We start from the raw sequence: 27,325 nt of genomic DNA, 5'->3' as shown, positions 1-27,325 counted from the left end.
AACACATGTGGAGACTTATTCCTTAAGGAAATATATGTTTTCTGTTAGTTCTGCTCCAACGACCGCTGATTTCGAGCCAAAAGCTAGGCTGATAGCCTTCACTGTCTACATATTAACACTAAAAATTTCTCGGTCCATGTACAACCACGAGTCGCACAATTTCGAATAAACCCATGACACGTGGCCGTCACGTGGTACCATTAGCCGGGAATTCTGCTTAGAGCAGAGCGGGTAAGCAAAAACAATCTATAAATCATGATTCGCCTTCTTCTCTTTCACACATTCATTCTAACTCCCCAACTCACCTCGTCCCAAGCGTCATCTTTTAGGCGCAGTCTTATCGACTAGGAGATTCACTCAACACACATTCTCGTTAGCATTATTGTCTACGCTTAAATTGGCCACTACTGTCGTAGACATTCATCTGGCAGCTCTGAATTTTGCCTTCTTAAACAGGCTTCTCATACCTATACTCTAAAATCGCCTTCTGTTGTTCTTCCACCCTGACCTAAAGACCATCGTTAACTGACCTTCCACACTGTTTCCTTTCATTTACGTTTACGCAAATTTTAACACAGAATACCCCAAAGTAGTCCTCTGGAGACACTGAGTTAAACAGTCTCTTCTTGACACAATGCCCTTTGATAGTCAGTGTGATTCTCTTGGCAAGTTTTTTGACAGCATCCCGTAAACGCAGTGATAATCGTTGCCCGTTCACAATTTCAGCTTACACCCAGACAGATTGTATATCGGAAATGGTTTTGACAACACCTGGAGTGCTTTATTTCGGAGGACCAGATGCTCAGATTTTAAGTGTATATCGTAGATATGAATGCATGCTCAGGACTTCTGGGTTCAGTTTGATAGCCATCATACACTGGAATCAAAACTCACTGAGAACGCATGACACAGATGCGCGCCGCCCAAGAATTGCTGTGCAGTACCGATTCCGAAATGACGGAAACCGCCTAATCGCTAGGCCACTTGGTGCGTTCAACTCCCAGCTTAGGTGGAATACATCACCGTAGTCTATAAATGACGTAGATTAGTTACTTCTCGTCGCTAGTTTTCGAACTGCGGTTTCAGGTTATATGCTTGATGGTTACTACTTTCCCTTGCGCTTTTCGTACAATCCATAATCTCATGCTGGTTTGCACTAAAACGTAATGTCGACACTTCTGAAATAGGCTTGGCGTTGTGTTTGCGGAAAGAGACAATCAGCTACACATAAACTCTGGGTTTCTTGGCAAAACTTCAGAGTTGCTGAAAGCTCAGACCCTGCATGCTGGAAAAGACGGAAGAGGAGGCAAGCCTTGGAAATATCTAAAACTGATTCGCACTTCAGGCCCGAAAAGGACTTTGGGGAACAAGCAAAGCAATGACAAAAAGAACTCACCCATCAATGAAAAACAAATTCTGGATCTTTAAGATGAACACTTTTGAGGACATTTCAAACGGCCACTTGCAGTTGCTGAATCGGATTCCTACACCTCAACGGAACCCCAAAACGTGTAAACGTTGAACTAATGCTTATGTAGGTCAAACTACCGGGGAATTGGACATCAGAATCGGTGAGCATAAGAGGAGGATAAGCAAAGAATGGTCAAAGATGCGATGACGTTACGTGCGTTAGACACAGGACATTAAACGTGGACGTTTGTGGAGGGCACTGTGATTCACACCACGGTGACCTATAGACGAGGGGGTGGAAATCACCAAGCAACACAGCGTGAATAGAATTCGGGGGTGTTGAACTGGCAAGTATATGGAAAACGGTCTTAGATGGGCCGTGCTTACACTTGACTGTATGTGGTTGTCAGTGCACGTATATTCAATGAAAGAATAGGGGGAGGGCTAAAGATCCCAACCGGACCAAAGTTAACAGAATCCCTTTTTCTTACACAGCTATCGTATCAGTAGCTCACTCACGCAGACGGACGAAAAGTGAAAACGACGCCCAAAGGTGATCATCGCGTGAACCGAACCTAATGAACCGAACCCTAAGCTGGACCCAAATCGATTTCGATTCCCCCATCGGCTTAACACTTGGTGACACCCTGGCAGAGTAAATCCCTTGGCAAACACTCAGCACAGATTTAGCTTGACTTAGCTGATTGGTTCTATTTTCGTCTTAAATCTTGACCAATCCCGTAACCTAGTCGCTTGACCTGACGAGGCCTTTGTTTCAAAACCGAAACGTCGCCGACGGTTACTAAACCTTTCTGGAAAAAATGGGGAGTGTTTCGCGACGTTCGGGTCGTCTTGTTGCTGTGTTTTTGTTCCAAGATGGAATCCGGGTGACCCCCCCCCCCCCTGGTTGCAGACACTGAGAGATGTGGCAGCTAATCGATTTTAGGGACATTCATGCTGTCAGCTTCCACCTAGATTGTCCGACTGAGTGTTGAAGGTGTAGGTACCTCGGGTAGTCGTAGTTAGCCATCTCTGGGTCCATCTGTTCCATTCCTAACCATTACACAGTTTTGTTCAAATAGACTGATATATCTGTAAAGCAGTGGATGTTGCCATCAGTGATGGTGTTCTTATGCCTGATCGTCTAAGTATCTTATTTCCTCGGAAATACACTGACAACAGTGGCCTCCACATAGCCCTCCAAGGCTCTGTGCAAACTTATTGCGGTTTGAACACTACGGCTGTCCAGCCGTTCACTCATTCTAAACCGGAAGATCTTACCAGATGCTACCCAGCAATTCTAATCGAAACAGCGGGAAGTCTTTAACAATCCAAGCAATATAAACGAACTGCGACAACGTCATTTTCAGTCAAAGTATGGGCCATTTGTCAGCGTCTTGCGTGGCGATTCTCGTTCCGCTATAGCTCTACTATAAAACGAATATTTCCAAAATATTGTCAGTTCTTGTGTAGCTAAGTGGTTGAGTCAATTATGAGTTGTTCATATGCTATCGTCTCCACGCTTCATTAGCCTAGTTACCGAGGACATTCTAGTACCCAAAACTACGGGTGAATCTCATCGGAATAGCTTCATTTCAAGGGTAACAGATTCGTTTCCAAAATTATTCAGCTAGCCTTTTATCGGTACATTTGTTTCACTTGTCCCGATAGCTGCATTACACTACATTTAACTCGCGTGATAACCGTTTGTTTGTAAAGGGTTGTGCATATAAAATCTGACATACTACGAAAAGGAAATTACTCAAAGTGCGGAACTGTTGAAAGAAGTAATAAGCGTATCATCACACATGCTTGCTCGCACAAACACGAAAGTTGCTTGTAATATTTTCTGCAGCTGATCCAAAACCGCGCTTCTCAAGGTAACACGTGGGTTTCTGTGAGTCTTATGGGTGAGGCTAAATCTTCTAGTCATTTTTTTCTAAACATTCGCCTAGCTGAATCCTAAACGTGGACGGTTGTTGGTTCATAACAAACGTTTTTGGTGGCATGCCGTAAGCCCGTAAAGCTCACAAATTCCTCACCGCATTTAGAGTAACGTTTTTAATCCCTTACTAATTCATTATAAAGCTAATTTTCCAGGCGCTTTTGACGTTTTGCAGCATTCTTTTCCGAGTATCGATATTGGAATTCTAGATCAATTAATCTACTGCAAAATAACTCTGAAAAGAGCGAGATACAGTCGTTAACAAGGTAATTTGATTTTCCGAGAGTCTCACCAGGAACCCAGCTGAATCTCTCGTTTGTGATGTCTTCAGGTGAATGAATGTGCTGCACCGCCTCATGTTTCAGTCACTACGATATTGGAAATATCGCGATTATTCGACGAATCTTCAGCAACCTTATGAGTAGTGCATTACACATATACATGTATCGCGATATCGTCGATTCGTCAAAGAATTTTCAGCGCGAATTTTCAGCAACCTTATGAGTACTGCATTACAAAGGAACTCTGAAAAGACTTACTGTAACCATCTAGACCCATTTGTTTTTAACCTTCGCATGGCTAACTTGACACAGTTTCCGGAATATCTACTTTCGATAACACGTCTCACTGCGTCTCTGACAGATGACTTCTTGCTTCGTTTGTCACCCTTCTAATTTTGTCTCGCTGTCACGTTCATCCGGCCGAATTGCCATTGAAATGAATTTGACAAAACCAATTATCCGATGGTGTCAGTCTGATCATCCCGTAAGAAAACACGTAAGTAACAAATGGGACCTATCAAGTCAAGAAACCAGTTGCTGGAACGGTTTCCCTATTTAGGAAGAATCACAGTAAGACTAGCTTGTATCGGTGTATCGTTTCGGTCTGTCTTTGCCTTAAATTGACAACCGAATGCAACTTGTAACCATCTCGCTTTTCTTCGTCTAACGTGGTCCGTGGTCAAGTTCACGAGAACCCACAGTCCAACTTGTCAGTGAATGCCGTCTGTTTAGTCGTGTGTAGAATGCAGTCTCCCTCTAAACTTATTATTGAAACGGCCAGAAAGAACCACCGGAGACAGTACTGTCAAGTGACAGTTATTTAGACGACCAATACGCACAAAAAACTAAGACACAGTAGATTACAAGAAGCTTATACGTTCATATACTGAAGTTTGTCCTACTTGATGAAACAATACGACGGAAGGTACAAGTGTTAACATTTCAAAATGTTTGAATTTGGTAGCTCACATAGGATCTGTTTAAAAACATCCTCTGTACAATCATTCTGGTTCTGCGCTTCTTCTGTGAACAATTCATAAACTATTATTTCCACAGAGCAGTTCTGACTCCCAGTGGATACCCACACTCTAAGAGAAGTGTCTCATTTTCACTTTTTGTCATTGGCACTGGCGAATTATACGAATGTCATTTTATGGTTTTTGGCGGAAAAAGTAAATCGAGTGGCAAAGTGACGGGCAGTCATTGTGTCAAAGTTACTGAGCTTTATTTTCCCCTCCGATTTCGGGTGATTTTTATCTGGCTGAATCGTTCAATCTTTTTCTAGATGAATGACAGATAGTTTTCTCAATCTAACTTGTCGAATGTAAAGTGACTTTGTCTTCAATATTCCTATTTGATTTGGCTTTTAAGAACAATTGTTTATACAGGCACTTTGCGGCACGTCACCTTCATCCTGTTACGTCATTTTGTGTAGATCTTTAACATAGGTACAACTTAGTAGTTGTCAGGTGATCACCAGAGACCACCGCTGAGTATAGTAAAAAATATTATGCATAAGCATAAACTGTTGACTTTCTAAAAGCAAGTACATGCCAAATTGTCGCTACAAAGGCATTGTTTCAATCCCTTCACTTTCATTTTTGGTAAGCATGCTCCAAACACGTGATTTCTGAAATCCCGCACAAATGGCCGCATTTAAAATTGCACGTCTGACTCTTGGATAGATAAAAATGAACGTTGGGCTAGAATGACTTCTAATTTTTACAATCACACTGGCTAATGGGCTAAGCTGCCTTTCTCAGCTATTTTTGACAGAAAACGGACTTATCTGGAAAAAATACTACAGGTTCTTCTTTAGTGCCTCATACCAGAGAGCGAACCCAATCTCATCATAGGGAAACGCCTTCTGTGCCCGTAGAGGCTGTCAGTGCGACCATTAGTGTGAAGCCCGCGATAACAATGTCTTCAACACCAAGCAAGATTCACTAGCTCAATTTCACGCCAAATGTTTGTAATATTAGAGGACTCTTCTTAACCCGCTTTGCTTTACAGCACGTTCTACATTATGCGCAACTAAAGCAATTGCAAAAACGGCTAGATACAATCAAGCCCGTTAGTGAAGCCAAAGTGTAAGCTCTACACTCAAGCGCTTCCAAACTCACATTTTTTCCTGAAAACACTAACATATATCCCCTGGCTAAATCCGAAAAGCGTGGAAGCTGGTTCTTATTGGGCATCCCAACCAAAAAACGGAGGCCGCAAAAGTATGTTCTGTCACGAACAGGAAGAGACTAAACCTCAACTTTATGACCTTCAGGGTAGCATGCATTTGTGTGTTTGTCATACCAGACGGCTTGATGGATACAGACTCCTCAGCTTGGATGTAAGGTCCCTCAGAGTGAGGTTTGGAACATACACGGTGGCCATACCTTTAAATCTGTTCACAAATATCTGTCATATTCGGCACTACTCATACACAGCAGTTTCTCATCTTAAGCAATTTACAAAAATAAGAATTGGCTAGCAAAGTTTAACACACCCGCGTTTTGACTCCTTATTATAGCAAGTCCAGTTTTGTCAAACTAGTCAAGCAGTAGTGAAAGAAATGAGTCTTCAAAACTTTAGCGGTCCTCAAATTGGTAGTGTGAAGCCCAGAATTACCTCAGAAGAGCTGTTGGCCAGACTAGGAATCCAAACCCAGAGTTGAGAACCTGTCAAGCGGAAAAGTGATTTCTGTAGTCATTTCACTATGCACAATAATGGATGGGTAACACGGTAATTAAACAAGATTTGCTTCAAGGCAGACAAAGCTGTTCTTTAAAGCGAAATATGCAGGACGTAACGGGGATGAGATTTTTCACTGCCACAGACTCGCACATCAGCCACACGTAAATCCTAAAGCTAAGAATTTCGCCTTCATTTCAACTTTTTTCAGTAACTAATGGAAACATGTGAAGAAAGTATCATTCCACAGTACAAACAATTTTGCTGAGGAAATTCATGCACATTTCGCCAAACTGAGATTGGAAAGCATTCAAAGCGAGCCTGTGAAATCTCAGTAACGGAAATAAATTCGTGCTAGACAAACCTCAGTGTTTTCCAGGTGAAGTTGCAAAATATATCTACCTGATAGCAGAAGGATTGTTTGAACGGTAGTCTGAAACCAAACGAAAATGTGGCAGTGACATCCCCCACCAACAAAATTCCATTCAGCTCAACAACTTTGTTTGTTCCCAAAGCGAGTGGAGTTTTATAGATCTACTAAACGGCTTGAACGCTATACAATCTTCATGGTCAATTGGTAGCTGAAGGTGTGGAAACGTTGTTGATTTTCTGAATACGCATTAGGATGTCAGAACGCGTCGGACAATGCAACAATGTCCTTGGAGATCTCTAATCAATTAACTAGGATCTTATCCACGGCATGTAGGGTATAATGCAAAAATGGATAGCCTTAGGACAGAAGAGTTGCAAAATGGATCGGAGATATAATTGTCCTTTGAACATCTACACAAACTTGTCCACACTAGTTTGTCCCATTAGACATAAGTTGTTGGTGACAACTGTTGATCGCGTTAGAAAAAGCATGGCGATGTTATACGAGCTCACCATTTACTTTGCGAAGTTAAGCAGTCAAACAACTCTTCAAATCATTGCATCTGTCTTTTTTCGTTTCGGGACTTGGATTTCTTATGTTAATGACGTAAGAGTTCGCTTAGTTCAAATGATGGGTTCGTTGCGCAGCCAAGGTAATTTCCACGTTGCTAGGCGCTGTCAAATATATGAACTAGGTTTGAGGAGATCAAAGTTCCCAACCGGCGCAGATTCCTGACTGTCTTGCAGCTGCCATCACCTCAAGATGCACGAACAAAAAATAGTGCACGTCGGAACACCGTACGGATTAAATGGAGACACACAAATGTAAAGGGTCTCCTTTTTTAGAGCAGCTTCACTTAATTTTGCGAGGTAAAATCCCAAATTCAGTTCCAAGAGTAATGCCAATTAAAGAACCCTTTATCCTTGTATTTTTCATTCAAAATGCTCTCAGCTGAGCTTTCTGCCTCCTGTCGTGACGAAGTCATTAGGTTTATTCACATTAGAACCAGTGGGGACTTGAGTTGAGTTGTGTACTTACTGGGAGTCGCCAGCATGATATATCCTCGGCCTTACAGACAAACACAACAGGCGAGTGCAGGGTGATTACTCCACAAGCACACTCGGGCGACTCTGACTGTTAGGTGATGTTCGTGATTTGTGATCTGTCGGATGTTTCAGAGGATGACCCACCTGTCAGGAAAGCCTGAATTTAAAATTCCGGCCCAGCTGAAAGTATGCGTGGGTGGTTAATTCTCAATATCTAAACAGGCTAGGTCACACTCAAAGACGACAAATCTAACTTCGAGAACCCCCTAAAATTAACACAAATCAAAATATGCCTTGATCCTGTTGACTTTTGTATAAGCTGTGGAGTTCATTTCTTGAAGCCACTTTGTGAAAATGGTACCGGGTGATTGTTAGTAACTAATCCTAATATCCAAGCACTTTGATTCTGGCTTATACAAAATACTATTTATTTTTGTCCTAACTGACAGTTTTGTGTCCCCATTCATTCTGTCCTCACAGATAACGCCCAACCTATCAATGGATCAACAAGTGAGTGCAATTCCACCCACACTTGTAGAAGCTGTTTACTGTTCGTATTAGCCCAAGTGTTCTCAATAAATGTAACCTTACCCCAAACAGCAGAGGACCTCTCTGCCACTTACTTCCACAGTTTGTAACTTGTCTACCCAAGTGGAAACGTAATTTAAATCGATCCACTGAATTCTTTAATCAGCCTTTGTTGACTTGTTCCTCGTGTGCTGTAAGGCTCAACAGCATTTTTGGGCTGTCTTATGGGTAATCAGTGAATACGTCAAAGTGATGTGCATTTTTTAACAGATAGTCCAACTAGTTCAACTATTTCGCCACGTGACTGTACGCCATACATTTCCTCCGTGATTAAAAATTTGTGTTCAACTTCTTATCGACAAAATAAATGGTGACAAGGTGTCTCGTGGGCCGGATTTTCAGACCACATTGAACCACCAGCCAAAAACATACATGGGAAATCAGCACGTGCGCTCCTTTGAGATTTGTGTGATAATCCACTTTTTTCTGTCCATAGGAAATCAGCAGCAGTAAAACTTAAATCACCGGGTCCTTGCACTCTACCGCACCAGTGACATTTTTAACGATACAAACACAACGAACCTGTGATCTGAGTGCATTCAGGATGAACCGTCCTACGGTTACGTTAGTAGTTTTCCTTAGTTTCAGTAATAGACTAATGGTGAATCTTGGTCTTTCCCAAACCTAGTAAATGCTCACTTTTCCGTCAACTCGGCATATACACTAGTGAGCTCATCTGTTTTGTTGATTTCATCCTTTTGTCAATACTGTACCATCTCTACTGGTAATTTATCCTGGTAAAATCATGACGAATCTGCAACGATGATTTCAAAATATGGAAGGAAAAACAGCACGAGCTATTTGGTTCTGCAGCTGTGAGAAAGTCGTAGGTCGCTGCTGGTAGAGAAGGTTTTCTTACAGCACACAAAGTGCCTTGCGTCGAGGCAGGCTTCCTTGACTTGCATTAAATACTGCCCACCTCATACCTACCACTGTTTTCACTGAACACTGACCATCCATCGGTTGGGATTAAATTCAAAGCCTATTAATGTGATGCAGTGACTCATTTAAGATTATCTGTTGATACTGTTCATCCATTGCATAGTATCGGGGCAATGTGGTAATCTGCCAGCATGCCAGAAACGAGGATCATTAAAGGTAACCAAAATTATCGACTAAGTCAGGAACACTATTAGTCTATTGCTTCAAGTTAGAAGTCATTTGCAATTTTTTCACAAAATGACCTCGAAGAAATTGTCTCAAGCGTGCAATCAAACCTAAGCTCTTCCATGAGATAGGGTTTTTAAAACGAGCTTTACTACTGAAGTGAGTTTCGAAGACCCATGAAGCGGTGACTTCCCAAGGGCATCTACTTTAAAGGAGGAATAAAACCGTATTGATTGTTTTGCCCGTTGATCAGATTTGACGGCACTAAGGAGTTAGACACAATGTCTTTGAGATGTCTCCAAGGAAGCAAATATCTCGTGCGATTTTCCTTCTTCCCCCATTAATCTGTTAGTTCATGTGAGTTAATCTTGTTTCTTGTATGAAGTATTTGGCTTTTTCAATGAAGTACGAATGAATGGAGAACCATATATAAATCCAGCCACTCACGACTGAGAACTGACTTTGCCTCATAGCTACGGCAGACATTTTGTGACTAGCTCTCGGAATGAAACCATCAAATCAGGAAGAAAACTCCAAAACCACTTGCCTAAGAAGTCCTATTTGGGTATTTGCCAGCGAAAAAGAAAGGCAACGGCCATACTAAATTAAAACCTATCTTCGGTGTTTGATTAGCGGTTTGGCTAAGGGATGTCCTTTGCGCCGTCAACCACGAAGAATTGGGCACCTTGAAAACACGAAAAATCCCCACTGATGATTGAAATTCATTAAGATGCAGTAACGCGGACCGAACAACGAAGATGTACTGAGCGACCACAGTTTGGCTTTTTTTCTAAATTTTAAAATTAAATGCAAGGCTGTGATCGTAGTCCTTGTGAACCTGTGATATGTTCCTTCGCATTCGAGTTCAACATATCTTTCGTGGTTCTTGGAATCTAGGGCAGCGCATTGTCCAAAGTATTCTGTAGTAAGTTCGGGATGTCTTCAGAATGTCTTAAGATGACTGTCGATCTTGAATGAAAGAAAATGCTTACTTGTGTGAACTTTTTTTTATAATATCAACTATCGGTTGAACTTGCACAAAAGGCTAAACGCAGTGCTTCTGGTGTTTTTTCCTGATTTTTTGGTAGCAGAGTAGAACCATACTGGAGGTTACTTCACCAGCATTACTTTTCAAACTTCCAGGGTTCGTGATAGTGAGCTCGTGGGGTTTTTCAAATCTAATTTTAAAGACCTTGTGTACAGAACATGTTATTTAATTAGCTGACCTTTTTCAAGAATCTCAAATATACAGTAGCTGAATCACAGTCAAAATGTCAACCATTTCCTAATTTCATGTCATCAGCAAAATGGTATCAACAAATGTGTCACTTCATATTGCTCCTAAGCAAACAGGCCTGTTCATTTGCGTCAGGTTTCGCCTCTGCCATTGGCACATATTTTACAAAAAATGCAATGTTTCTGTGCTCCTATAACTATCTTGTTTCCACGATTATCGAACAACTTTGTCCACCGAACAAGAATGAATAACAATTGGTCGCACAGCTTCGCGTCCACTTTCTATCGTTCACTTCTCAACTGTAAAGAATGCTTTATCCTCAAAGGGAAATTTTCACAAAACTTCCTGAAGATTGAGTGAGACATTCCAAGCTGTAACAGACTGAGAATACCCTGCGCTTAGACTATATAGAGAATGGACTTTACCCAAGCATAAACGGGTGGACAGAAGGTAATGTGTATAAGAGCTAGTCGCGAGTCGACGCTCATCTTGGTTCACTTCAGATGCATGGTGACACACAAGAACGCGTATTCATGGGTCCGAATATCTTTTCGCTTGATGAGCCAGTATGCACGGATTACTTGTTTACCCACGGAAACAGTTCCCTGTATTCTTCAGTAGCCATTGTGAAAAATGGTGGCTATACACAACAATTCGCCGTCAAACTCTCGGAAATTCGTGTCATAACAATGTTAATCTTAGAATCCACAGTCTGCTGTCAAATCAACTCTACAATCTTACTTGAATCACCGAGCTTAATAACCCCTTTTTTCTATTATGTTTGCTATATATCGTGCTTTCACACATCCGTCCTTAATCATTCGTTTTAATTCACAGACTGCATCTCTCATACTCCAACAAAAATACGGTCTGCTGTTGCTCTCTCGCATTTGCCCGAACACGTGGCCATGTTGAAAATGAACAGTGGGCTAGAAATGTCCGAAGAGTATGAGAGTATTGAATCCGGGACAGAGGGGCTCACGTGGAAGTACGCAAACATGGAGGAAAACAGACCGAAAAATCGATACGCCAATGTGGTCGCTTACGATCATTCGCGTGTTCTGCTCCCGACAATCGCAGACATTCCTGGATCAGATTATATAAATGCAAACTATATTGATGGTTATCAACGTCAAAAGGCGTATATCGCAACTCAGGTCAGTTTTCAACGCGTTTATCCAACCAACTATCGCGACAGTTGATGGTAGATATAATACTTTTGTCTTAAAACCATATTTTCGGCTTGTTTATGATACTTTTTACACTAGTTCTACCTCCTAAGTGAGTACAATGCACTTTTGACACTGCGGCTGTGAAGTTGTTGGCAATTAATTCGGCTAGTAATCATCTTCCAGGCCTTGGAATTTCCGTGACCTCTGTGTGCCAACTAAGAAACTCTAGATGGCACGTACAATGAAGCGCCGTGTCGTGAATTAGGAAGGAACTCAAACCAATAATCGGTGTTCTTCCCTCAGACACAGTAGTTCAAAACTATTTTCATTACATTCATCCTCACAATATATTTTTACGCGAGTTGCTTTGCGCTGCTGAGATATGGAAAAGATAAGTTTATTGACTGATGCTCACTTTGTGGAAATTGAAACAGAGCAAAAAAATAAACACGAGATATTCTTAGCTGGTTTTGACACTAAATAACGCGTCGCGCACAAGTACCGTCTATTGTATACCGGTCTTGACATTTTCCACAGTACAAACCAGAGTAGGGTTCAGAATAGCTCAAGAAACAGTCGACCAGTTTCTTATTTCTCTCCATAGTTTGCACACCAGAACCGATAAGCGAAAAATAGTCAAACATTCATCTTATCAAGGACATTGCTACATGACCTGGAAGAGCATTTCGTCAGTTCTGGTTCATCAGACACCTGTAGTAGGATTCGCCTTTTGTTACTTCGGACTGGATACGTACAATTTTTATGAAAGAGACAGTATCAAATTTACATCTGCGAAAGTGGATCAGGTGGTTGGAGAACTGTTATTATTGAGTCTATGTAAGCGAGCGTAGAGAAATGTAGTTAATATTTACCGAATGAATCACATATGGAAGCCTGTTGCACAATAATGAACGCTGTCGATATAGCTGTCGCTTGAACAGCCCACATTTGCTGATATATGTTGTGTGGTCGGTCTGTAGCAAGCCGAGTGCGGTTGAAATGTTTCCGCATTGGATATTAGCAAGTACTAAATGCTTGTATGTCAAGAACTACGGAAACTTGTCTGTGCGCTAGTCCCCTGGAGACGTGGAACTTGCCGCAGGCAAGCGCAGTCGACTTTCGAAATGAACGCTCCTGAGATGTTAGATATTCGACTGCAAACACAGCAGAAACTAAGCAAAGTGAAGACAGTTTAATTTAAAATAAAAAAACAGAGGTAATGATACCACATCCCCTGGTGGATCACAATAAAAGAAGAGGAAGAAGGTAGAGGATTGCGGTTATCCCTTCCATGTTGCACCAAACTCTCATGATAACAAGCATAAGGCTATTCAAGAGAAGGGTCCGGGAGACTAATGGATCACATTTTCGGCGCAGCAGCCAAAATGATCTCAAAATTAAGAAACTCGAACACGAATGAATAATGCCCAACCGAATGGACAGCTTTGTGATCTTGAAAAGGTGATACTTTGCCTACCAGAAACCACACCGTACAAAATGCGTGGTAGTTACACTCAATCACATCGGGTTGACAACCATGCCCTAGGACGCCCGGCGGCTAGCATCAATTGAATAGTAAGAATTTGAAAGAAACCTATCAAAGTACTCAAAAACACAATTTGTTTTGTGAGACTGTATCTTTTATGGGAGGTTCCTGACAAGCAACGAGCCGCAGTGCACGAACTGAAGGCATCGAAAACCTGCAAGCTAACCAGTATAACCACAAACTTTTCAGTGCTGTAGAGCCAACCACTGAAAAGTTTTCCCACCATACCAGCCTAGTTATAACCGAGTTAAGATCAGCTACTACACAGATTTCCGTTTATCAGGAACGATGAAGTTCAAGAATGGTTGTCGGACACAGTTTGGTGTCATAGCGTTGATAGAAATTCGACTACAAGAAGATATCCAGGGTTCGGTGATCGGGTTATAGTGTCCCTGATGAAGTCGGAGGTACCCCCAGAATCCTCAGTGAGCTGCCTACGCCTGGACAAAATTGCCATTTAGATGCTCCATCGCATTTCACCCAACAGTGACATCCTGGATACCGCTCCTCAAGCACAGTTCCCTAGGTGTTCCCCTGGAAGATTTCCAGAGTGCGGAAAGCCAACCGAGCTGCTGCGTCAAGGAAACAGGCGGCTTTGAGCTGCTTTGAGCAATCAAAGATACCATAAAGTTCCAACATTTACGCTGTTCAAGAAAATATGGTGATAGTGTCACTTTTCTTTAACCCAAAGGATCACGAGGAAATAGCGACCGTTTGAAAATAATGGTCCCGTTGCGGCTGACGATGAAGCAAAGGATTGGTTGTACCCAGAATTATAATTTGTATGGAGCCAACCTACGGTAACTTAGTTGCTACGACACTATTTGAATTAACTGTGGATTGTATGTTTCCCTCACTATTAAGCGTATGACTTGGCAGGCTGTCCAATCCAATAGTGACGAAACGAACAAACAGCAATATGAACGGTAGCGTAGTAGATACAACACGAGCAAGAAACCTTACAACAGTCTCATCAAAGAGAAAATCGCGTGCTTTCAGCCACTATAATCACAGTTTGTAGCGTTCGGATTAGGTTACCGTGCTACAAGATGACAACGGAATTGCCTCGAGAAGCTATTGGGGCATGGACGATTCCTGATGCAAAACTATGCAAACCTATTTACGGCCGGTGGATGCAAATGCACGCAAGGATATAGACGAACGTTTTCACAGCGTGCACCGAAGCAGAATTCCCCACACTGATGAAGCAGACAAAAATACACAGATCGCAGATGGAGTTCACCGAGTGATAAGCAACAGAGTGTTCCTATCATGGCCTTTATATTTACTTTCCATGGTTATCAAATAAAAAAGGATTGTCCCGCAAGAGTGAAACTTGCACGGTCAGAAAAAAACGTAGACGCACACATTATGTAAACCCATCAAAGCTACGCCTATAGACTATAGCAAGCCCTTCGATTGAGCCGAACACAATATAATTTCCTGAAGCCTGGAAGAAAATGCTCATGTCGGTGCTCACTTTTTGGTTAACAAGCTTTTTGATTGGTCGGAGCTCTTGATTCGAACTGAAAGGTATGCTCTTTGGAAGATGTGACGCTACGAGCGGAGTGCCTCCAGCTTACATCCTAGGATCCATGCTTTTCGGCGTTCATAATAGACATGTGCCACGCCCCATGCACGCTGTTTACTGACGGACCAAAAAGCTGAAGTTGCATTCAGAATCCCGGTAGTTCTAACACTCCAAACTGTATATTCTGCACGACTTGTATGGTGCGCTTCACCTTCCTTCGAGGCACAAAGAATGGTAACAAGTAAAGTCAGAACAGGAAGGAGGAGAATGGAACTTTGCTATTACAGATTGTTTCGTAACAAACGGTTTTAGGGAACTTCGACGTCTGTGCTCTATACAGCTGTGAAAAGGTATCAACTTTGTGGGTAATGTGGCGAATGTTCTCGTTATGGAGTCCGCAAACATGGAACCAATCGCAAGACGTTTTGAGCTTCCTGTAGGCCATTTCACAACTACTAGACATAAGTATAGCTGCATCTCAAAGGAGAAGAGTATAACCAGGTGGAACAAGGTCGCCATCGTGCTACACGCTCCATTCAGGAATAAAAACATTATGCATATCGAACACCTCACAAGACTGCATCTGTGTACTTTTGAACTTGCTTTGCTTCCTTCGATTAACATGTCTTCAGTAATCACCTAGTTTGCAGCAGCTCTTCAGTCTGGCGAGGACAAAACGTAACCGACAACGACAAATTAAGAAGGAGAATCTTTGTCTTCGGCCTAGATCTTTAGTTAAAAGTTTACCCACCAGAGTTTAGCACTTGTAGAAAGGCTCACTGAACAGCACTTTTAGAACGCCTTTGTCAACGCTTTCAAGCTGGCAATAGTCACCTACTCATGAAACAACAGCGATGCCTTACTGAGTAAGCGGATACCGGGATCAGCAGATGGGACACCACCCAACCCGAGGCACTCGCAGTGATTTCTATAGCGCAGTCAGCTACACATGGCAGTAGTGACACACGCAGTCAACATTCGCTCTCATCCAACGAAAACCATAACTGAGAAGTTCAACCAAACTGGACATCACATATTCTCACAAAGGAAACTGCTTACAAATTTGCTGAAAATTCTTCGACAGCCCTTTATGAAAATATACTGCGATATCTCGAATATCGGCCTGTGTGCAGCACATTCAGTTGTAGAATACCATAAACGAGAGATTCAATTGAGTCTCTCGTGAAAACCAAATTGATTTGCAAATTAGTGTATTTCTCGATCACACATTCTCGTTCACCAGCAGTGAAGAATTGAGATATCCTTTTGGGTGAGCTTGGTTGAGTATTCGACAACTTGTCACAAGAAAGTAAATTACGGTGGCCAAAGTGAATTTTCGCGAGAAGTTTCATTTTTAGGAGGCTAACATGCACTGCATGATATAGTTTTCAGATCCAGCTATCCACAGGTATCATGCTCGTTACTTCAAGTCGAATGCATGTCTCCGACATTTAATAGATTAACGTATGTCTGTCCAAACAGCTGCTCAACGTAATTCAGGAACAGAGATCCGATCCCATTCTTCTATGTGGTCCTTTGCAGACCCTAGACAGAGCTCAAAAAATATAGTAAGCACTCTTTATTTTAAATGCAAAATATCCAACGACTGCGAACCGACGATTACTCAGTTTTCTTGAACTGACCAGTCTGATTCTCTGGCCTCAGTTCACATGGTGATTACTTTATACGTTCCAAGATGTGACTGCTACAAATGGTCAATCAAGTAGAACCAATTTCATACCAACAAATGACCACAAACTGCTGGGTATATTTAGATAATAGTGCTGGTGAATAGCTCTTTTTGTCGGGTACAATACTGTCAGATCCGTCCAACCGTGCACTGACGGTGTCTCCTCAATTGGTGACGAAACAACTGCGATCAATCTAACACGCTCATCGCACAGACCAGAATTGACTGCCATCACCGTGATGGTCAACAAGAATTTTCCTGGAAGAGAAAGACGCTTTCACTATGGGTTTCTTGTGAAAGCAGCCTTGTAAACGGAAATGTGCTTGCTTATGGGGGGTTTGCTTTGACCTAGGAAAGTTGTGGACATTGTTTAATTCAGAATTACACTGGGCGAATCTGAGTTTTCTCCGGAAGGTCTGTCACACTGGCCCATGACATGCAGACACTTGGCTTAATTTTCCAAAGTTTGTCTAAGCTACAATATAGTCCATTCTCTTTCCAGAAATACCCGTTAAACAAACGCTTCATTCGTAATTGGTTCCAAACTTTTTTCATAACCTATTCGACCTTCGAAACCTGGTATTTGTGATTATCGAAAGGCTGTTACTTGTTTCTTGTTCACTTCAACTAAGTATGGCTCCCCTTATTAATCCACGTTGAGCACTTATGCTACTTTGTTGTCCATCCAAGCGAGTTATGTAACTGTCTGAGCTTGTATTTGTAGCACGCCTGTTTTCTCCTCCTTATCTCACAGGGCCCGTTGCCAGAAACCTTCTACGATTTTTGGCGTATGATTTGGGACCAGAATTCTCGCATCATCGTAATGATGACTCGTCTAGAGGAACGGGCACGTGTAAAGTGTGATCAGTATTGGCCAACCCGTGGGACCGAAACGTTCCGGTATACGCCAGAAGAAAAAACTACCAAATACACAACTCCGGTTTATACTGTAACCCTTAATGATACTAGCGAATATGCCTACTATACTTTACGGACGTTTATCCTTAGGCGGGAGGCTGGAGATGCGGAGATGAATGACACCAACAGACAAAATAGCCAAGCTGTGGAATCGCGAGAAATAAAACAGTTTCAGTTCACTGCGTGGCCGGATTATGGCACTCCAGACTATCCTCAACCACTGCTACTCTTCATTCGACGTGTGACTCAGGTCCGATCGCACATGCTACATCAGTTGCAGCAAGAACGCTTGGCTAATGGAGACTCCTACAATGGGCGAGGCACTACACATAAGCCCCTGGATGCAATAAGACCAACTAGTCCCAATCTATTGACTGAACTCGGTCCAACAGTTGTACATTGTTCGGCAGGGGTGGGAAGAACTGGTGAGTTTTTATGAACCGCTTACCTTTTTCAGAGAATGCAGGCATTTTCTTCATGGGTCGTGAAAATAAAAGCCTGATCTGATCAGTTCCAAGTTGTCAAACGTTTCCGTGTAGAGTGCGTGGTTCCCCGTTAACCAACCCCATATGACATCAAAATATCGCAATTTTTGGCTTGCGTTGTTCCATTATTTAAGTGTAACAATTATGAATGTGAATTATCCTTTCAGAAATCCAATACACTGCCTGCTAGTGAGATTGAAACTTACTCAATACTCCGTTCAAACCGGATGTGGTCATTAACAGCAAACTGAAACTTTGCATAATCACTACTTCCGGGAAATGTATAATATCACAAACGGGCTGACATTTTTCCCCAAATTTTGTGTAAAATAAATTCCTAAAACGGATACTTTACAATATGGCATGCTACATTTTTTCCACCAAAACGGAAAACTGGCTGGGATCGTCGTGAACAAGTAGTATTTGGTTATGCTGCCTTCAACATATCACCGGACTCACAAAATTCAGAAAATCATTCAATTTGCACTCAGCAAGCTTCAAACTCGCTGGATTTGGGGTGTCGCAGCTGTGTATTTTATCACAGACTTTCAGTGACAATCTTCCAGCATCTAGTTTAAAAGCTGGAATTACATGGGTACTGTGCCGTCCTGTTTAACCAAATCCAGTTTGCTGTGGATGCACAGTAATATAGGCTCGGTGAGCACAAAACAAGTGATCTGAGGAATGATAAACTTACGTTTCATGTCATGCTGACCTGAAATAGAAATAGAAAACGACCTCGTTGACACTGATGCTTTGTGCATCCTTCTACTTTCTGGTTTTCATGTATTTTACAAATACGCTCATTTTCATATCAATTTGGTTTTGACGGGAACTCACCTGGAATCCACATTAGAAACACCATAAAACGAGAGATTCAGCTAAATTCCAGGTGCGTCTCCTGTCAAAACCAAATTGCTATGCAAAAGAGTGTATTTTTCGAAACCTGTCCAGTTTGGGTTCAAGTAAACCATAAGGTTGACGGAAACTCGGGAACTGCGCCTACTTGATGACTCTTAAGAAGGACGAAACTGGTCGTAGGATGTCAGAGATTTTCAGCAACATCATGAATAGTGCATTAAGTCTATTCATGAATTCTGCTTTGTGTTATTGTGTGCACCAAGAATGGACCACCGTGACCTGACTCAGTCCGATTTTATCGACTGCAAAATTCATAAGAGGGGCTCAGTTAAGCCGAAAAATCCTTTAACTCTTTATCCGTTGGAAATCAATATGCATTAGGAAGTAGAGATGTCAGCCTATACAGTGTTTATCCGATGGTTTGAGAATCACAGGTTCATATCCTGACTGAACCATATACCTTTTGCCTGCATTAGGTCTACTTGAGGTTCCATTCAAGACTTGTCTAGCTTTGTCTTCATTATAATAGTACAGAGATTTTGCACGTAGTCAGCATGATCAATCCCTATTGTACAACCTTTGTCATCTTGCAGGCGCCTTTATTGTAATTGATTCCCAACTGGAACGACTACGCTACGAAAAGTCTGTAGATATTTTTGGATCTGTTGGTCGGATGCGTGCACAACGAAACTTTATGGTGCAGACAGAAGAACAGTACACATTTTTGTATGACGTGTTTGTCGAGGCAGCCACCGTCTACGGTACGGAAGTGACTGCACATGGTCTGTACAACCACGTGGTCAAGCTTCGTCAAATCGCCCCATCCAATCTCTTGTCGCCGAACAAACCGATTGGAAACGGTATTCATGATGGAAACGCGAAAGATTTTGCACCAACTGTTAATCAGTCTGGGCTAGAAATGGAGTTCAAGGTATGTTTATGTCTAAGAAACCTGATGATTTCAAATTGCATTGCTTTTCAGTCAGTGACCGGTAATTCAATACGATTTATCTAGCAATGTGCAATGGAACCATTCTGGCACAACCATTCTCAATCGCTCAATCATTTTTGTCCACAAAACCAAAAATGAGGCTTCTCTAGAAGCTGGTAAAGACATCGTAGGACTATGCAATGGATACACATTAGGCAAGGAGGGTTCTGACCTCCTTTTTTGTTGCAAAGCCCCACTAGACAGTCTTTCAAATCAAAAGCCTACACCAAGTAATCATAACTTCTCTGCAACGATAGATGACTGGTTAGAATAACACTGCAAACGAAAGAGTAACGCGCCACTATGCCATCAGCTGGGTAGAATTAGTCACTCTTTAAAGTGGATCCATCAGCTGCGGGTGTGGTTGGCGGATGGGTAGTTATCGGATCAACAGCCTGCACCCAAGACCCAAGGTAGTTTTTTAGGTGTCCCAATTGTAAATTCGCTCCGCGTCTCTTGAAAAGGGAGGTCTGTTACGGAATTTGTGGAGTCGCTTTGTAGCATTTGCTTGGATTTGAGCAACGGTCAAGGAGTATCCAGGAAAGTTCAGGAAGACGCGTTCAAGGGGGGAATGGATATTTAGTTCTTGTAAACAAGAGGCATATGAGTTTCGCTTCCCTGTCTAATAGTCTGTAACTCTTCAGTTGGCATTTTCCAATAAACAACTCTTCAGCGAAGGCCTTCTTTCACCTGGTAGACCCAACTCCGTATGACTAAGCGTTTGATAACAAAACAAGGTGTACCCTTGAAAGGGAATCGCTTCGCAACCCTTACAACGAATCACAGACTATCTGTAACTAACATCGCAAGCAGTAACAGCAACCTTCGATTCCCCTACTTAGCAACACCGTTCAAATTGACCAACTAGTTCCCATGAAAATTTGGCATTCGAGGATCTGAATGTGCACTTGCATTATTGCTTCGCTGAGTATCAGTTATTCCCACTAACGTGTTCTTTCGAACCTTGGTTCTTAAGCAATCCTAAGTTGTTCGGCCCCTGCTGTGGTTCAATGGATGTCTTCATTCCAGACCACCGACGCTTTTGTTGTAGATAGACACATATTTACGCTGAACCAGAAGACCACACAGATAATGTCCACATCAAAATGTTGCTGCAGATGTCAACTAGAACTATGTTCTATTTCCTAGTGCTACGAGAAACAGTGTGCACTAAAACGCCGGTTGGTTCCAGTGTTGAGCACAGCTGACGGACCTTGCGGAATCTAACTGAACATGCGTCATTCTCAACGGTAACTTCCGCAACCGGGTCTTCATTGGTAATCACTCCCTCACTGGAACCCATTTTAACATGCACTTTTTAAAGTGTCGGTTTTGTCCGTCAGTTTCCGTGGTACCCACAAATCGGCGGGTGCCACAAACTGAACTGTTGTGTGTTTAACCGAAGAGTGTAACAACGCAAGATGAAAGCGTAAGGCAAATTTCCGCTCATTATCCCAATCCACCGCATCCTTCATGTGTGCTGCTGATCAGACGACCGGGAACTAGTTTATTCCAAGCCCTGTAACGAATAAATCGAAACTTGGCTTCATTAATTTAAGTGGTAGAATTCATTTAGGGTACATTGTGGCAATGTAAACTGAGTTACAATCACCGATGGCGATGTCCTCCGATTCTGCTTTGATTGGTCCAAAAGTCTGTGATTTGAAAGTAAGCAGTTTCTGGTGGCAGCACTAGTGGTTGCAACCAGCTGTCCTTAATTTTCTGCTCAAGCATCTAACCCACCCCTATGTTAGTACTAGCGTTTGAAAGTGTACTTGCTGCATTTTGGTCTGAGTACCATACATAGCACTCATGTAAGAGGGTCCTGGAATATACCCTTCAAAGTAGGTAGTCGAATGCTTCTTAGTCCCAGTATCCGGGTCTATTGTTTTGGATCTCTAAATTCGGTCACTTCTTTTACCTGCTAAATGAGTGATGTGAACTGTTCGTCAGGTTACTCGAAAGTTGTCTATTACTGGTATTTCAATACCCAAATGACAAGACGTAAGAAGCGGTAGATAACTGAGAAAAGTGATGTACTTCTTAGCTTACGATCAATAACTTCACATACATTTGCACCATGAAAACTTCTGTTTTGATGCATTCGGGGTGGGAGATTCGTCCCAATTGAAAACCTTCGCTAAAGGACAAATCCATTTCCACTTCTATGGAAATACGAGAGAGGTCCGCTGGTTGATTGACGTCGAACAGAAGTACAAGTCCACCTACATTACCAATTTTCCAAACAAACTTTTAAGCAGAAACATACCGCACAAAGTGATGGTGGACTGGTGCGAACCGATTGACTAACAACAAATGTACACAGAGTTTTCCCATGGTTGAAAAATAAGTATGTCCGGATTAAGATATTTGACCACACGTATGGAACAGTTTATATTCAATTCTCCGGCTTTCTGGAAATCGTATGTTATCAGTTTCCCCCTTGGGCTGAGGGAATAAAAACTGATAATTTTTTATGCTGAACCTATGTAGGCTGCATTCGCGTGAGCGTTTTCCACCTTTATTCAGTATACTTTATCCAGAAGAGTGTGACAGTTGCTCTTCAAATAGGCTAGCCCTAAAATCTACCACACTTGTTCGTTCTTGTTAGGATTCCCGTGAATCGTTCAGTTTATCGATTTTGTCGCTCTAAATCTACAGACTTTTAGCGAAAAACCGACTCACACCAAAGATATCTCTTACTGTGTTTGTCTTCAGACGAAAAAAGACTTGTCCATATTTAACTTATTCCTTGAAATACTTCATTGTCGTCCATATTTTAGCGCTTGAACGTTAATCTGGTGCTACATAAGCAGTTCACCTCAGCTGTGCTCCCCGAAAATCGGCTGAAAAATCGCACTCCAGATATTCTTCCTTATGAAGCTAACCGGGTTTTTCTACCCATCATTCGTGGCTTGAATGGTTCTGATTACATCAATGCCAGCTTCATCGATGGTTATCGTAAAAAACGAGCATATATCTCGGCCCAAACACCAATGCCAAATACCACTGATGACTTCTGGCGTCTCATTTGGGAGCACAACTCTCCTATTATCGTACTGATGCACACAGAGACGGTTGCGCGATCAACCAACACATCTGCCCCCGGACTGCCGGTTCAGAGTGACTCCTATTGGCCAATGGAACGATCGACCCGGTATCAGCATTTATTGGTTGAACCTATGGTAGAATATACGATGCCACATTTCATTCTACGAGAATTCCGTTTAACAGACACACGAGATGGTCAATCTCGCACTTTGAGGCAATTTCAGCTGCTCGGTTGGCCTCAAGATTCCGTTGTACCCAAATCCGCCGAGGCAATGATCGATCTGATTGGTCAAGTTCACAAGACACAGTCTCAATTTGGTCAAGACGGACCAATCACAGTGCATTGCAGGTAACGTTCTCTCCATCTAGTCGGTCGTCTACTACGGGCAATAAAGAATAAACTTTGAAATGTTTATTAGTCTGACTTCGCTTCACTAAAGATGACCACAACGCCAAGCGCAGTGCTGACAACCGTATGCTTGGCTCTCGAGCTGTTAGCATGTAGCACACAACAGAATTGCTTAATAAGACTGTCGACTGTCGTAACAAAACTTACTTTTCCAGTCAAACCACTAGCCGCATCATTTTAGTCGGCAGATGCGTTTTGCTACGGTTACGAGCTTATAACTCCTAGCTCGTGACAGGGGTTACCTAGGCTAACTTGGTGGGTCTCACTGAGGCTGAAATGCCACGGGTGATTGAGCCTGACGGGATGGTCAAATCTTCACTAACAGAAGTTCTTTTTTGCTGATTTCATGGAGAAAGAGAAAGAGAGTTTTACTGCTTCCGAGAAGTATTGGAAGCCATAAGAATGAGCTAATAAATCGCCCACTCTCTCTAGAAATTCTTCTGAAAGGCTCAAAGTGGCGGAAGATCCTCAATTCAAAAGTAATTCTTCACTCTGAGCAGGTCTAAAAGAAAATTGGTAAACGAAAGGTGCGATAAACTTGTTTACTCCCTCTTCTTTAATTGAATGGAAAGTTTTGCCCCATCGTTAATGTGCTTTTTTAACCTTAGCTTAACGCTTTATCAGAATTAATGATCTGAGTACAGATTCGTTACTTTCTAGTCATGACCTGAAAGGACAATGTCGTCGCATTAAGTGCAAACGACATGCCTAAGTAACGACAAATCAATTGGCTTGCCCTAGCAGCCCATCAAATCACAGTATAGGCAGAGTTAACTTCGGCTGATTTGTCCCCTCGCTGCCGCAATCTTGTTTTGTTGACAGCATGGCAGCTGAAGTTCTAACCTATGTAATTTCGTCTCCACTGCTACTTCATGTTCTGACTCTAAAGTTGGCCGAAACTGGAGAAAACCGTGTATAGGTCTTGATAAAACTGTCGTATATCCCGAATTCCCATACATCGATCAGCACATAAAACTGAATGCCGCAAATTAGCTCAACTGGAGAAATCCAATATTTATGAAATGTTAAACAGAAAAATTCTTTCGTCTGGTAGCAGAGTTTTATTCTCAAAACTAAGTACATGTGAACAACCGAACATGTAACTGAAACTTGAATTCCTGTTGCATGTATCTAATTGAATGAGACCGAGGAACTGGATGCCCTGACGATTTTACGAGTGACAGCAGGCTTCGAGTGTAGGCAGGACAGTCACTTCTCTTGCGCACTTCAGACTAGAATATGCCCCCTTAAGTAAGTTTTATAGGTTTGGCCGTCTCAGATAATCAGTTTGCTGAAGCCTTGCACAAAATATAGTACCTAAGATGTAGTGTATTCATAACAAACCTCCAAAAATCCACCATCTCCTGGAGAATTTCTCTTGATATGTATTCGTAATTTGTTGGTATTATGAGGGGAGGTTTCGTCCTTTAATTACTGTCATTCTATGCCAAAATGCCAGGTATAACTATACATACAGGTATAACTATACAGGTATAACTATACTAACTATATTATAATTACTAGATGTCAGCTATTCACAAATCTTTCGAGATATCTGAAAACGAAAATAAAGACCAAACCATCCATACATACACATATATACTACCATCCGTCACTTAAATAGTTCCACTTTTCGATTTTAGCACTGGATCCGGTCGATCGGCTGTATTCATTTGCCTAAGTTTGCTTCTGGAAAGAATGCGATGCGAAGGAATGGTGGACATTTTCATCACCACTCGTATGTTACGCACACAACGTGTGGATATGATTCAGACACCGGATCAATACGCATTTTGTTACGCCGCGACACTGGAATATCTTGCCTCTTTCGACCACTACACCAGTTAGTACACTACTGGATCCATCTTAATCCTTGTCTCTTTGCACAGAGTGAAAATATTCTGTGGCGCTGATATTTTTCCCTCTTTGACTTTCTTTCTTCGTAACAAATACACGGGCTGCAGTTAGCAAAGGTTTTTGAATTGACGCGTTCAACTTGATGGACACTCCAAGTAGTCTACCTATTGTATAAAAAAATGACGAACAAATATGTACCATTTGAAATTTTCAGCTAACGTTTATTCCACCTACTTTTTTGCTGGGTCATGTCGATGTACTTTTGCTCGACTATGACCCTGCACGCCTATCTCTACATTAACTGCACACCGACCTCAAACAAAGCAATTGATGTGATGTGTACTCAAATGTACCGATGTATGCAATATATTCATGTTGAGTTTCTTATATGGTTCGCGCATCTTACCTTTTGGATAGGTCTCAGACATCTGCATTATGAAAGTTTGAAGAAACAGGATAGTCATTACACCTAGATTTCCTGATCTACAGAACCCCCACACTAGCTTATTGTCGGGACCATTGTGATTTATTTTTCACCCTTGTGTCTGAAATCAGTTGCCTCTGAGCATTCCTTAAGCTGTTGTTATTGCTAGGCAATATGCTCAGTATGGTACTCCCCTAGTGGGTAAAATGTTGAGATTTTCATTCCGTTTTGAATATGCGGAACAGCGAGGCATAACCTGTGTACTTTCAGTGAATTGTTCGTACTGATCTAACTAGCTTTTACATAAAATACTTTTACGTCAGATATCATAGCCTTAGTCTCCATTGTTTCCTTCCGAACACACAGGGAAAGCACATTCTTTCCTGAACGTGATTCAGTGCTTGCTGAAGCGTTTAGCTCTAATAACGTTTAGCTCTTAATAACATAATACGAACAAATTTAGTTAGTACGTTCGGGCCAGTATTTCTTGCAGTTTGTGTTGGGACGAGTCAGCTGATATGACCGGGCCTCTTACTTAGGTCGCACCTACACTTACCGGTACATGTAGCACTCATGTGGATCCCCGTACTCTATAATGGTCCAACTCGGTTACATTTATCAGAGAAAAAACGCGCAGTCACCAGGCTGTAACTTCACAGTGTCGTTCTGTCAAATCGTTGTCAAGCCCAAACGGATAATATGTTCATTGACAGCACACAAAAAGTAGAAAATTGAGCGGCTAAGAAGCAAACTTTGAAGCCTCGTTCAGTCAGGAAGAATGAGAAGCGATTAGACACCAATATGAGAATGGTCGAAGATCGATTACAAGATTGGAGGTTGGTCAGTCTTATTGCAGTGCTTCTGAGTACAGAATCTGGTTTGAACAGTCAAATCGCTGCTGCCTAAGCCGTGACAAAGTGTGACTTTCACTACATTTAAATGTATTTTCTATTTAGTAAATAAAATGCTTTGAAATTTGTGACTCGACGAGTTACATAAGTACGATACTGTTCATACCAGTCTTACTTTTCAACCACAATGCTTCAGAGTGTGGCCAATAGGCCTCAAACAAAGTGATAAACGCAGGCACTTTGTCTTCACCAACCGCAGAACGGTTTAGTGGTTAAATACGCACAAAACATGAAAGTGCTTCATGCTCGGTTTAGTGTGTTTGTTACTTATCCAATACATCCCTTTTAATCGAAAATGGCAGTAGTGCCGTTTTATTTAGAATTGGTGTATACGCCTGACTCTCAATGTACTTTATCTCTCAGGATAGTCGTGAAAATCATCTTAACGAATACTGCTTCAGTGCTTTGAACACGGTCTTTCTAGCAAGTCATCGGATTGGGTTTTTGTTTTAATTATAATAAAACCAAAAGTGTCTGTAGTTGTCAAGCCGAATTTCTTTCCGGAAAACTTTATCTTGGACTGTCGCATAACAACGGCGTGCTATTCGAGCATCGAGAACAGGCACACAGTTTTATGACACTAATTTCTACGTAAACCGCTTGTGGGTTATTAGTACTAAAGGCTGCTGGTAATTCCACTGGCGTCAGATGCAAGATAGGCGTTGTCGATTTGCCGTTTGTAACTGGGTGAGGGCGAATAGAAACTAGGTGTTTTTGATGTACTACTCATAAGGTTGCTGAAAATCCATCGACAGCCCACGACCGGTTTCGCCCTTCTTGGGGCTCATCAGGTAGGCGCAGTCCCCG

General features: G+C 42.0%; 1 protein-coding gene across 1 annotated transcript in view; it reads left to right on the top strand.

Moving 5' to 3' along the window:
* T265_12470 (hypothetical protein) overlaps window positions 1-25,541 on the top strand; it is a gene marked incomplete at both ends in the record, with an annotated part of 33,649 nt that extends 8,108 nt beyond the window's left edge. Inside the window, 5 exons of the mRNA XM_009163994.1 lie at window positions 11,510-11,829; window positions 17,366-17,954; window positions 19,469-19,806; window positions 22,650-23,266; window positions 24,970-25,541. Of these exons, the coding sequence (XP_009162258.1) occupies window positions 11,510-11,829; window positions 17,366-17,954; window positions 19,469-19,806; window positions 22,650-23,266; window positions 24,970-25,174 (2,069 nt within the window). The remainder of the gene's footprint in view (window positions 1-11,509; window positions 11,830-17,365; window positions 17,955-19,468; window positions 19,807-22,649; window positions 23,267-24,969) is intronic.
* Between the last annotated feature and the right edge of the window lie 1,784 nt (window positions 25,542-27,325).

This window comes from Opisthorchis viverrini, assembly GCF_000715545.1.
Source record: "Opisthorchis viverrini unplaced genomic scaffold opera_v5_2, whole genome shotgun sequence".
Classification (NCBI taxonomy): Eukaryota; Metazoa; Platyhelminthes; class Trematoda; order Opisthorchiida; family Opisthorchiidae; genus Opisthorchis; species Opisthorchis viverrini.
The sequence above is the reverse complement of the archived record's forward strand: the minus strand, read 5'-3'. Positions and strand labels throughout refer to the sequence as shown.